The sequence below is a fragment of the Apteryx rowi genome, unplaced genomic scaffold (genome assembly GCF_003343035.1).
Source record: "Apteryx rowi isolate R43461 unplaced genomic scaffold, aptRow1 scaffold_200, whole genome shotgun sequence".
In the NCBI taxonomy this organism is placed as follows: Eukaryota; Metazoa; Chordata; class Aves; order Apterygiformes; family Apterygidae; genus Apteryx; species Apteryx rowi.
The window spans coordinates 195,734-208,115 of record NW_020448309.1 but is presented as its reverse complement, the minus strand read 5'-3'; the positions used below and the strand labels follow the sequence as shown (position 1 = coordinate 208,115).

General features: G+C 54.2%; 1 protein-coding gene across 1 annotated transcript; it reads right to left on the bottom strand.

Moving 5' to 3' along the window:
* Nucleotides 1-1,893: 1,893 nt before the first annotated feature.
* MYBPH (myosin binding protein H) lies at nt 1,894-12,158 on the bottom strand. Its single transcript, XM_026063791.1, has 9 exons — nt 11,924-12,158; nt 11,511-11,645; nt 9,202-9,369; nt 6,287-6,375; nt 4,556-4,751; nt 4,060-4,199; nt 3,732-3,891; nt 2,543-2,679; nt 1,894-2,103 (listed from the first exon to the last, which is right to left on the bottom strand). The coding sequence occupies exons 1-9, from the start codon at nt 12,156-12,158 to the stop codon at nt 1,894-1,896; spliced, it is 1,470 nt and encodes a 489-aa protein (XP_025919576.1).
* Nucleotides 12,159-12,382: the final 224 nt, after the last annotated feature.

Below are 12,382 nucleotides of genomic sequence, written 5' to 3'. Positions count from 1 at the left end.
TGAGTGGCCATGTACTCTATCATCATTGCCTGCTCCCAGCCAGTTTGTCTCCAAGACCCCCCAGTCCCAGTCTGAACCTCAGTCTGGGCAATTCCCAAGAGCCTTATGTCCCCAGTGAAAAAACAAGCTGCCCTCAGCCTCCTTGCTGACTTTGTTGTGCTGCCCACATGGCTGCACTTACAGCCCTGCCTGCAGGGTAGCGTGGCCAGGGCTGGCTGGGTCGTTGCTCACCACACCAGCTGGAAGCCCTGGCACCAGCTGTTGCAAAGCCAAACATGGACCCCATGACATGCTGGAAATCACTGTGGCTTCAGCAGGGACTGAGGGTGCTAGACATCAGCCACATCACAACCCTGCATGCGCAGGAGATAGTTGTCCCAAGACACAATCTGTCCTGTGTGCTGGGAAGCCACAGCAGAAGCAATAAAAAAATAACATGTCTAATGCTGCATCAATGTTTCTCAAGTCAGTGTCAAGTGGGGGTTGGCATGCAACCTCCTGCATCCTCAGGTGGGTCTGCAGGGCTCAAAAGAGGTGTCTGAGGAGTAGGTAAAGCAAGCAGGGCACCTTCAYGCAGGACCGGCCTGGATACTCTGCTGAAGCAGGGAAATGTGAGCTGGAAAGTCTGGGCAAGACCCCAAGACATAAATCAGGGCAACCTGGCTGTGGGTGGAGCAGGTCAGTCACCCAGCCAAGCCATGGCTCTTTGCCATTGATAGTTCTGCCCAGGGACATTTAATATGGCAGCTGCAACACCCAGCTTAAGGAGATGGTATTAGGGAAACACTGAAAAGCTGCGGGATCCCTGCAGGAAGGAACCCAGTTGGGGTCTCCATGTGGTATTTCCTCCTTCCAGACACTGAGGATGGCCTGGGGGAGCCAGGCACAAATCCTTTCCAGCACCCTTGAGCCCATCACCATGGTGTCAGGGCTGTAGTGAAGGTGCACGGGGTACCAGAAGGGAGTTTGTCCTGGAAACACAGACATTTTGCAGCAAGGGGATCAGTGTATCCCCGACTCTCACTGGGGAAGGATATGGGAAGTGGAGGGGACACGAAGGAGGAATTAACCCCAAACGGTCAGCCCAGGATGCTGTGGAACAGGGATATGACCCAGTCCAGGTTTGGCAGATACAGTTTGCAGTCACAAGAAAAATCCATCTACAAACAGATTTAGACGTTCACACAACTGACGGATGTGGTGCTTGTTGGTCATGCTGCGGGGTGGTGAGGGCTTAGGACCTTTCCTTGTCTGTCCTCCAGCTGTCCTGGCACTACAGACAAGGACAGTGAGGGACACAGCACCCACAGGCTGCTGGAACAGACAGGACCTCCTGAAATGAAAGAGCCCAGTGGGATCTTCCCTGGTTGTCGTGCACACCAGCACCAGCCAGGCAAGGGACACCAGCCTCCTGTGTCATCCAGCCCCTCTGAACAGCTGTGGATGGTCACCTTGCCATCTTAGACAAGGTGCTGGGACTGTCCCTCTCAAGCCAGCTGTCCTGGCCATGAGGCAGGCACTTCTTGGCTTTGGGGCAGTTTTGGCACAGCCCCCATACACATGGCTTGCAGGTGACTTGGGGCACAGCACAGTCTTGGTGGATTCAGTGAAGTGCAGATGACTGTCCTGGCCTTCACCAGCATCTCTGGTCCTTTAACTCTGCAGTTTCTGGTTTCCTCCCTACTTTTTGGCCATAAAAGAGAAGGGGATTTCAGGACCAAGGCATGCTGCAAGACCATAAACCAAGAAGCCCAAAGATCCAGCTCTACAGGGTTGCCCAGAGCCCTGAGACTCCTCCATCATCTGGACTCTCAATATAAAACAGGGACAAACCATGTCTCTGCAAAAGGGAGAACAGTGAAAGGCAGGCAGGGAGATTCCTGGACCTGCTCCTCAGTTTCCCCAGCCCTTCTTACCTTTCACATCAAGTTTGCAGTCTACCGAGGCTTCCCCTAAGGGGTTCACAGCTTTGCAGGTGTAGACGCCCCCATCAAAAGGGCTGGGCYTGCGGATTTCCAGGGAGCAGACGCCCTGCTCAATCATCGCTATGTACTTGGGGTCTTCCCGTATTTCCATCTGATTTTTCATCCAGATGATTTTGGGCTGGAAGGCAGCAGGGTTTTTCATTCATTCTGAGGCAGACAGACAAATAAACCCCAAAACACAGCCACCTCCCAAAGTTGTTCCTTGCCTTGTCCAGGCCCTGCCTGAAGCTGGTGGCTGCAGTAGGATCCATAGTGAGGGGCAATGTGAAGGGCCAAATCTTCCGGTCCTGAGCTCTAACCACTGCCCCACACTTCTTCCCCAGTGCAGGAGGAAACAACATGGCTAGAAGTGAAGCCAGACTCTCGCTTCCACTGTGCAGGACCTGACTCGCTCCGATTTGTGTCAGAGGGCAGCTGCAACCCCTTAACCACAGTCAAACCCTAACCCAACATCAGCAGCCATCACCCAGCATCTCCAGTCACTTTGCAAAACCCAGCCGGTGACTCTCCACATGCATAGACGATGTCGTTCGTGGAGGAGAGATCCAGCTACTTACCTGGGGGAAGCCCCGGACAGAGCAGAAGAGGTGTGTGCTGTAGCCCCGGGTGGTGGTTCGGTCTGTCAGGGGCTGGGTGAACTTTGGAGGCTCCATCATGTCTCGCTGGGGGATCTTCTCAGGCTGGTAAACAGTTTCTAGGAAATTAGGGCAACAGCTGGCTGCAGCAGAGCTGGGTCTCCTGGGTTGACTAACTGCCTGGTCAGGGGAACTCAGCCCAGGGTACCCCAAAATATTTCTGCTCCCTCACAGAATAAGCCAAACAGCACCTAGCCCAACTCCAGGACCTCATCTTCAGCTCTCACCAGCCCTGTCTAAAAATACATTCTCATCCAACCATGCCACATTAGTGCTGGTGGGGACAGTACAGGGTCCTTGCAATGGGAGGATACCCATCTTTAAACCAACTGTGGGATGCATGCTTTGTGCGGCAGGTGACATCCAGACCAGACAGCTCTCAGTCTCCTACTCCACYCACAAAATACAGTGGACAGAAACAGGAGCTGGATGCAGGCTCTGCAGGGTGGCCAAGGTCCCCAACTCACTACATGTTACCAGGGAGCAGGATGGAAATAGATGGGGGGAGAGCAGGGCTGAGGGATGCTGGATTTGAGCCATGGTTCTGAGATGGACCATTGCAAGGGTCTCTTCCTCTACTTGCCTTGAGTGGTGGGGCAAAGCTGGGGCTGTTCCTCACCCTTTCTTACTCCTGCTTCAACCTCACCCTGGAGAAAGGGGGGAAGGTAGTCTAGGTCTGAATCCTTGCCTCCTACTCCAGTCTTGGGGCATCTCCCCTGCCCAGGCCAGCCCCACACTCTGCCCCCCAGACTCCCATCCAGTAGGAAGCAAACGTGGTGCCAGGGACCCCATGACCCATTTGGGTCCTCCTGCAAGTGGGGTTGACCAGTCCATGGACTGGGCTCCAGGATGTTCATGTCCTGACCCCTCCCAGGAGTCTGGCCAYGGCACCAGCCTTCCCCAAAAGTGAAAGGAGGTGCAGAGGAAAGACAGGGGACTTCTGTACCTCTGCCCCAGGAATGCACTGCCTCATTCCCACAGGGCTCATCCTGGGGACCAGCATGGCAGCATTACTGCTGACAATGCCAAGGGCTCTGGAAGTCCCTGACCAGTCCAAAGGGGGACAGGACACTTCCCACCACCCCTCCCAGAGTCAGGTCCCTGTCCTCACCTGTCTTTTTGATGTGGGCTGAGCTGGAGGTGACGGCTGCTTTCTCGCTCAGCCCACTGGCATTCTCCGCAAACACCCGGAAGGAATAGGTATTGCCCATGATGAGGTCGGAGATGGTGCAGCTGGTGCGAGTGCAGCGCTCCAGCACCGTGAACCATTTCTGGGAGGAAAGGGAGAGCGGTAAGGAAAGCCAGACTGTCCAAAGAAAGAAGAAGGTGGTGGGGAGACAACAGCAACTCATGCCTCCCCTTCCCACTGCAAAGCCCRTCAGGGCACTGCCAGCACCAGGGCACTTGGTGCTGTGATTCCCAGGAGTGCCCAGACTCACCCCGCTCTTCTTGTCTGACTTCTGCACCACGTAGCCTTTGATCTCGGAGTTCCCATTGTCTGCTGGGGGAGTCCACTCCAGGGCCACATTAAAGCCCCACACATCCACCAGCTTCAAGTTCTGGGGGGGGCCTGGTGGCTCTGCAATTACAAACCCTCACAGGGTGGCATCCTAATTTGCTCCCCCCCAAATTCTGCACCTTGACCATCCCCTGTGCCCTGCTTCTACTCTCTTCTTGTCCTATTGCAACACACAAGGGACAAGAAGCTGAGTTCTGCACAAGGACATGGACTAGCAGAAACCCTGCATCCCCAGCCAGAGCAAATCAGCACCAAAGTCCTCCAGACACTGGAAGAGTGACCCCACAGTCCCCTGCCCTGTTGCTGGCCCTGTCCCTTCCCACCCAGGACAGGAGCTGCCCCCAGAAATGAGACCCCAGGACATGTCACCACAGGCAAACAGGAGTGACCTTGCACGGCCCCATCCCCCATCTTACCAATCACTTGGATCTCCACGGTGGCTTTGTCCTCTGCTCCATTTATTCGAATGGTGAGCTGGTACTTGCCAGAGTCACTGCGCTGTGCCTCACGGATGAAAAAGATTGTGTCCTTCTCCCCACTGCGGATGTTGATGCGCTTGGTATCTAGGGGCTGGCCATCCTTGGTCCAGATCACCTGGGGTTGTGGCTTTCCCTGGAACAACCCAGAGCAGGCAGGTTAGGAGCTGCTCAAGAGCATGGTCCCAACCAGTCCTGCTAGAAAGACGGGTGAGCAGAGCCACCCAACTTTGCCCAGACAGTTGTGGCACGGTGGAGCCTCTCTCATCCCACAGTCCCCCGGGAAGAAACTACAGCTGATCCCTGCAGGCCCCACTGCAGGGAAGCTGTCAGGCTCCAGGGCTGATGCTCTTGCACTGGTCTCTGAAGATGCCCCAGAGTAAGCCCACCTCTGCCTGCCCAGGGCTTTGCAGACCTGAGCTCACACTGCCCAGGCTCTGAGCCCAGGTTCAAGTCTGGCAGTAGGGGCTTGTGTTCGGTGTCCAGGGGCGATTCATGCCTGGAGCTTGACCAGCRCTGCCTCCCAACTGCCAGCCAGACATGGCATAGACACATCCCTCATTGTAGTGGCAGCTTTCTGCCTCTCGCTTCCTTTCCCTTGCTCTATACCTGGGTGTTTCAGAGCTGGAGCTGTTCAACCCCAGATGCTGTGGTGGAAACACTTTGGGGCTTCTCCAGAGAATGTGCAATAAATCAGCCAAGCAGATGAACTCCAGTTTGACCCACCAGCACCAGCTTCTCTCTCCCCATCATTCAGAAGCTGGGGCTGCCCTGCTCCAAACGCAGCTGCTCTCTCTGAGGGGAGCCCAACCATCATGCTGCAGGGTCCAGCAGCATGTGGCCAGACCCCTGCAAGGCTGAACCAGAGGAATATGAGCTGAGCGGGGCTCATCAGCTGAAACTGCAGCATTATTTAGCCCATGTCTTCGTTCTTTTGAGGTTTTCCTATTGCCAACACCATCAGTATTGACCCTGCGTGAGCAGAGATGGACACTGGGCAGGAACAAGAGAGGGGTTTGCACCCTGGCTCCTGCATGGCTGCCACCCTGCAGCCCACATGAGCTGGGGGGAGAGGAGAAGCCAGACCACAGCTGGCCCCAGGCACCTCATGCTAGCTAGAAAAAAACACTGCAAAAATCAACCTGCAGCGAAACAGTCTGAGGGATTAAATCCCAAGGGAAGGCAGCCACCTCTCCTGAGGCACAGGGAGGTGCACATGCTCTCCTGTGCCCACCAACAGCCATGAGGGAAGATTCAGGGGTCACCCTGCTTTGGCTAACRGAGGGGCCCAGATGATGTAGCCTGTGCCCCTAGTGTGCTTTCCCCACGGGAGATATGGGGAGAGTAAACCCCCTCGCCCCAGGGTCACCTACAGAATCAAGCGTGGAGGAGCTGGGACTTGTCACAATGGGAATCGGCAAAACAGAGGGTGGAAGAGGTCAGCCCTGGCTCCCAGCTCAGCCCATCACTGGGCACTGCGGTGCCAGCAGCCCCCAGACCACTCCTTCTGACTCACTCAGCCCAGGGGCTGGACAGGGATACGCAGGGGGCAAGTGGCCCCTTCTGCTCTCACAGCCTCCATCCAGGCACAGTCCCCTCCATCCCTCCCCTGCGGCAGGCAGAAAATGCTCACCCAAGCACGCACCTCTATGGGGACCATCGCCCACCTACCTGGAAAGGGATCATCAGGTTCACTGCATCCCCAACGCGCCTGACATGAGTCTGCCGCAGGTGACGGGGCACGCGGATCCTCGGGAGCTCTGGGGGAGCAGAAGTCACGCCGCAGGGCCAGCGTCATCATGCGGCTCTGGGAAATCTCTTGCAGCCTGAGAGATCCCACACAGGCTGACCCACCCCACGCTTCCCCCTGCTTGGCCATCAGGACATCCAGCCCAGAAACACAGCCACCTCTTCCCTCTCCCAGACCGTGCTTCCCTGCAGGGCCCTGCCAGCCAACCCCTTCGCCAGAAGCCCAACATTATGTCCCCATTTGTCCTTGACCATGGGAATCAACCCAATGACACCACCCCAATGGACCATTCACCCCCTTTGTTATAGCCAGTCCATGGTGACCCACATGGGCTTAACTGGAAGAGGCATCACAGCAGCGCAACCACAGCATGGCCCTCATGGTACTGAAGCTGAGGACAGCATCTCCTCGTTGGGAAATACTTCCTCCCAACTCAAAAAGCAGATCTTTCTAAGACACACAATCCAATTTCCATCAAGGACAAGGCTCACCAGGCCTCCTCCTTAGCTGTGTGGTCAAGGCAGCCAAGAGGCTGAGGTGGCGCACGATTCCTCAGAGCAGAGCTGTGAAAGCCCCAGGCTGCAAAATGAGGGCTAACGTCCCCAAGGGAACATAACAAAGATAAACCAAAAAAAACACCAGAGAATGCTGATGGAGCTTCTCTCTCCTTCCCAGGGTGAAAATAGCAGCCGTGTAACCCTACCGGCTCTGCGCTGCTTAGCAGTCCTTCTGGGGAGGCATCGGGTTTACGTGAGTCCCTCATAAAAGAATCGTGTGTCTCTGCCCAGATTAAACGTGCCGGAGCTTAGCTCTGGGGAGGGATGGCATGAGGAGGGGGTGGGCGATGGCCAGAATTAAACCAGAAGTGAGTGATGCCGAAACAGCTGTGAGTAAAACGCAGGCATGGGCTGGGGAGGGCAGAGAGATGCCCAACGGTCCCAGATGGCCCCGTCGACAGCTGAGACGGTCTCTCCTCCACGCACACTGCTATTCACTCCAGGAATCCATACATTGATGCGGACACTTGGTCTTATCAGTCTGAGCGGAGCAGAGGAACCTGGCCTCCAAGGAGGAATGTTAATTCATGAGTATTTTCCCCAGTTCCTGCACACACGTGCCTTGCTTAGCTGCAGAGTGCTGGCCAAGACCAGTGTCCCAAGTGAAGCATTGCCGCGTGTGGGAAGGCATTTTTCCTGCCCCATTTCCCTGAAAAATCTGACTCCCGTGCTGAAAGCATGGCTGTTTTCTCCCTCTCTCCACCTCCCGAATCCACTTGCCTTCTCTCATGCCACCTGTTTTCAATCTGTCTGCCTTCTGTATTGTTGCTATTTAAAATCCCTGCTGCTCCCCTTGTAAAAGTATAAATGATCTGTTGGGAGGTATAAAATGTGTTTCTTAATAACATGTGAAAACCAGAAGGTTACAGACGGGGTGGAGAGGGATGGACGTGCGTGTCTGACGCACATCGGTGCCAGTGGGGTTGCTGCAGGGTGCTAGCGAGGCACTGAGGGGCAATTTGTTTCTCAGCAAAGCCAGATATTACATGCGCGGATGTATTTCAAGTGAAATGCAGAACTAGGTAAGTGCCATTTGCTGATTAAGAGTTTCAGTTAGCAAAAGATTAAAACAAAACAAAAAAAACTCAGTCACTTAGTGTGGAATAAGAGCAAGTTTTGCATGGGTCTTTCAGGTCCCTGATTTTTATGCCTCTCAAACAGTGCAAACAGCTGGGACCAACCTCAGGCAGCCCGGAGGGGTAGTTCAGCTTAGCGGGTGCTCCCTGGGTCTAGAAGCGGGAGACCTGAGCTGTGCGTTTGGCACCCTGCCGTAGTCCCCCCATGACTCAGTTTCCTCAGCCCCACAATGAAAATAACAATGCCTTTGAGACCTGGAGGTGAGTATGGCTGAGAGAGAGATACTAGCTGTCAGACAAAACTTTCTTCCACTGACATTTCTGCTTAAATCACCAAAGGAGTCAGCCTTGCTAGGCAGAGTGGGAGTTTGGACAGGGCAGCAGACACACTAMCTACCTAGCCGGGTTCATCTCTTCTGAGCAGAGTCCAAGGATGGACCCTCCAGAGCCTCTTTCCAGAGGCTGAAAGCTTTCTCCAGGTCTTCTTCTATTAAAGGCTGATGGTTCCCAGAATAATTTTTAATATTATTACTATTTTTAAGCAGCTGAGAAATCCGCTGCATTCTTTGAGTAATAGAAAAACTTGCACATTAATAGTTCCACAGAACAGGAAAATAAGTCTGTATTTGCCCTTGAATAAATGAAAACCAGCCTTGCAATCACATATCAGCCTCAGCATGTTCGCAGCACTCAAGGAGGAATGCAAGTCTTGCTAAGCATGGGAGCAAGTTATTTATTAGCGAGTTCGGCATGATTAAAGTTCCCATGCTCTAGACAATCAGGTCAACTTTCCTCATCTAAATAAACAAGGCTGCCTCTGGCCCAACCACCCGACACGTATGTGATCGTGTTAAAGATGTAAGCATGCCCAAGGAGAGGACAGAAGATGTGCTGAGCATGCAACTATTTCTGAGTTCTTGCAGTGGAATGGGAAAACATGGGTCTGCTCTCCCAGACCACAGGTCTAAGAGCATTTTGGTTGCAACCCTTCATCCCTAAAGCCTTGCTGTTTAAAAGATAGATGTATAGTCTTGAGGTCATGAAGCTGCTCCATCCCACCCCAAGGGAATTGGACCCGGTTATTGAGAATAATGAGGAAGTCAAAGGCTGGATTGTCACATGCAAGTGGGCAGAGTGAAGGTGGGGGGGGGGGGCGGTTCAAGTGGTACAATCTGGATCCTGCATGGCAGGAGCACTACTTACGGAGGATCTCCTTGATGAGGACTGGCTGCTCCAAGGTGGCTGGGACACTGGCTCCATTGGCGTTCACTGCCTTCACACGGACATGGATCTTCTCTCCTGAGCCAAGGTTCTGGATTGCGTACCGCATGGAAAGAAAAGGCTCCTGGTTCGCAGCGATCCAGTCTGTACCTAGAACGAAAACAAAAGAGCACTTCAGGCACAATATGGCTGGTCACACACATGCACACCCCCCATACACCTGGATCAAGCTTCAGGAGGTGAAATCCAAAACAACTTCCCTGCAAAGACCAAGTGATTCAAGGCACCAGCAGAAAAAGGCATTTTAGAAGTGAGGCTGGCCACCAGGGATTGGATGCGATCCCACATCGTCCTGGAGGCCAGACACCCAGCCCTGTCAAGGACTGCGGGGTACCAAACACTGGCAGATCCTGAACTTTCCTCCATTAAAATATTCATCAACTACTTTTGAGTAGCATGCTATCTGCAAGTAAAAAAAATGGATTAAACCAACAAACAGGGCTCACAGAGCCACCATTAGCTGCCAGTAAGCCTGTACTCACCAGCAAACAAGACCAGAGCTGGTCTCTCCATCCCACCAGCCAGTCTGCAAAAGGGATTTGCAAGGGTCAGACCAGCAGGTCTGCAGAACAAGAACAGCTCTCATGGTCTCTAATGATCATCCAAGTGCATTTTTGGAGTTCACAAAAGTTGTCTTATCACCCAACAAGCCAATCTGCTTCTCCTGCTGACCCAGACTCTTAGGGGTTCACCATGCTCCCCAGCTCCCAAGCAGCTTCCCTTGCTTAGAGAGGGTGTCTCAAACTCACCCCACAGCCAAGACACAGGAGTTCTCCCACATCAGCCAACAAGGTCTTGCAACCTCTGCTGAGCCTCTTAAGGTTTCTCAGCTAAAAAATGGACAATGCAGTCACCACAGGACTAGGTGACCCATGCAGGCAACCAGAGCAACCCATGTGTGCCAGGGTTTGCTAGGCCACTATCCACACCTTCAATCTGAAGTTTTTCCTGTCGAATGCCAGCAGACCAGCCAAGTCCCACCAGCTCCTCTGCCCCTTCCCCACCTGCATTACTCAAACCAAGGAAACCAACCCTCCCCTCAGACAAACCTCACCATATTTTAGCCAACCAGGGCCAGATTTGCAGCAGCCCAAATTCAGCAGCTATGGAGCCCATGTGGTCATCACTGAATGACTAGTACTCTCTTGTCACCCAGCCAAACCCAAAGCAAGCTAGGAGAGCATCCAAAACTGTGACCTTTGAGTTGCTGTCAGCCAGCTCCCTCCAGGAAGGGCTGCATCTTTCCTTTTCCCATGCAATGGCCTCCTCACACAGAGTCCATATGTGGTTACCTCCCAAACCCATCAACCCCCATGGTGAAAGCCTCCCACGGCCAAGCAAGTGTTGATCATGCCTGCTACAAGCAAACAGCTAAGGATCATGGCTCATGTTCCCAAGACCTACCAAGCACTTGGGTCTGTCAAACTGTTCCAGCCTCACCCAGCACCCACACACCCAGCCCACCAGCCCTAGCCTCACCTTGCAGATCCCTCCTCCACAACTTCACAAGGTGGGTGTCTCTCACCCCAAAGCCAGGCTGGACTTCACAAAAGTGCCCCCCCCAAAAAAGTCAAGTCTCATTCACCTACCTCATTCCACCAACAAGCAATGCCAGTGAAGAACCACAGATAATTACTGCTACCCACCAGCCTACCTCCATCCTCTAGCAGCCTGCAGCTCTCCTTCTTCCAGGCATCTTGAGTCCCCATCTCCACAGCGCAGGGCTCACCCACTACTTCTGCCTGCCAGTTGCTCTTGCATTACCCAGCAGGGCCTATTCTTCCCTCTTTCTCCCACCTTACCCCCATCCCCTCTGTGTTTCTCTTTGGGCAAACATGGGAGAATCGCATCTTTTTCCTCCTGAGGTCTTGAATCACCACCCCAACCCCAGCTCTGTGGGCAGCTGGAGTTTATCAGAGACCATCATCCGTGAGCATGCCAGTGTCTCTCCCCCACCCTCTATGCTGGACACATCAGTGGTGTAGAACCCCCACAGTCCAGCCCCACACTAAAGGTAGCGCTCTGCTCTTCATAGCTCTCCTCCAAGAAAAGAAATGACCATTTGAAATCAACTTGTCTGGGCAAAGAAAGGGAAATCATGCCCGAGAAATGCACGGTGGGATTACACCCAGCTCCATCCCAGGGTAAACTGCCCTCGTGGGGCTGTCCCCTGCCCTCCACAATAATGCACCAGCTCTTCATGCTTACGAGGCAGGAAAGCCCAAGCCTACTTCCATCTTTGCAGAACTCCACCACGTATCCATCCAGGCCCAAGCRGCCAGTCTGCTCCGGGGCTTTCCAGGTCAGCGTAACCGAATTTTCACTCACTTCTTCCACAGCCAAGGACAAGGGGGGACTGGGGGGCTCTGTAACAAACCAACAGCAGTGAGGGCAGGCWCCCAGGGTCTTAGGGCAATCACACAACCGCCAGGCTGGTCTTCAGCCTTCTGCGGGCCCCTGTCACCCCTTCCTGCCTAATCCCCCAACCCTCTCCCACTCCAAATATATCCCTGCCAACTTCATCCCGGCATCCTTCTCCTCTACAACAGCACCCCACCGTCTCTCTCCCTACCCCCAATGCCCCTGCATATGCCCTCCCAGCCTTGAAGACTCCCCCCACCTTGATTTCTATCCCCCTCCTCACCTGCTTTAGGCTCCTCAGGCTCGGGTTCAGCAGCCGAGACTTGGGGTTCAGCTGGGGGAGCCGGGGAACCTTCTTCAGGGGCTGGAGTTGCTTCTGCCGTTGGGATGGAAGCTGGCTCACCCGTGGGGGCTGTGGGCTGCTCCTTGGCAGGGGGCTGCTCCGGGGCCGGCGCTGGTTCTTCCTTCGGGGCCACTGGAGCTGGGTCTGCGGCTGGAGCTGTGGTTTTGCCAGTCATTGCTGCAAAGCCTGGGGGCTGGAGAAGGGGGTATTTCTGTCCTCAGATCTCTAGTCTGGGTTGGGGTCCCTAGTCCAGACTAATGATCTCTCCTCTGGACCTGGGATCTCGACTCCAAATCTGGTGTCCTCGCTCTGGACCAGGCGTCTCTACTCTAGGTCTGGGGTCTCTGCTCCGGACTGACGGTCTCCGCTCTGGGTTGGCTGTGCTGGGAGGGGGGAACC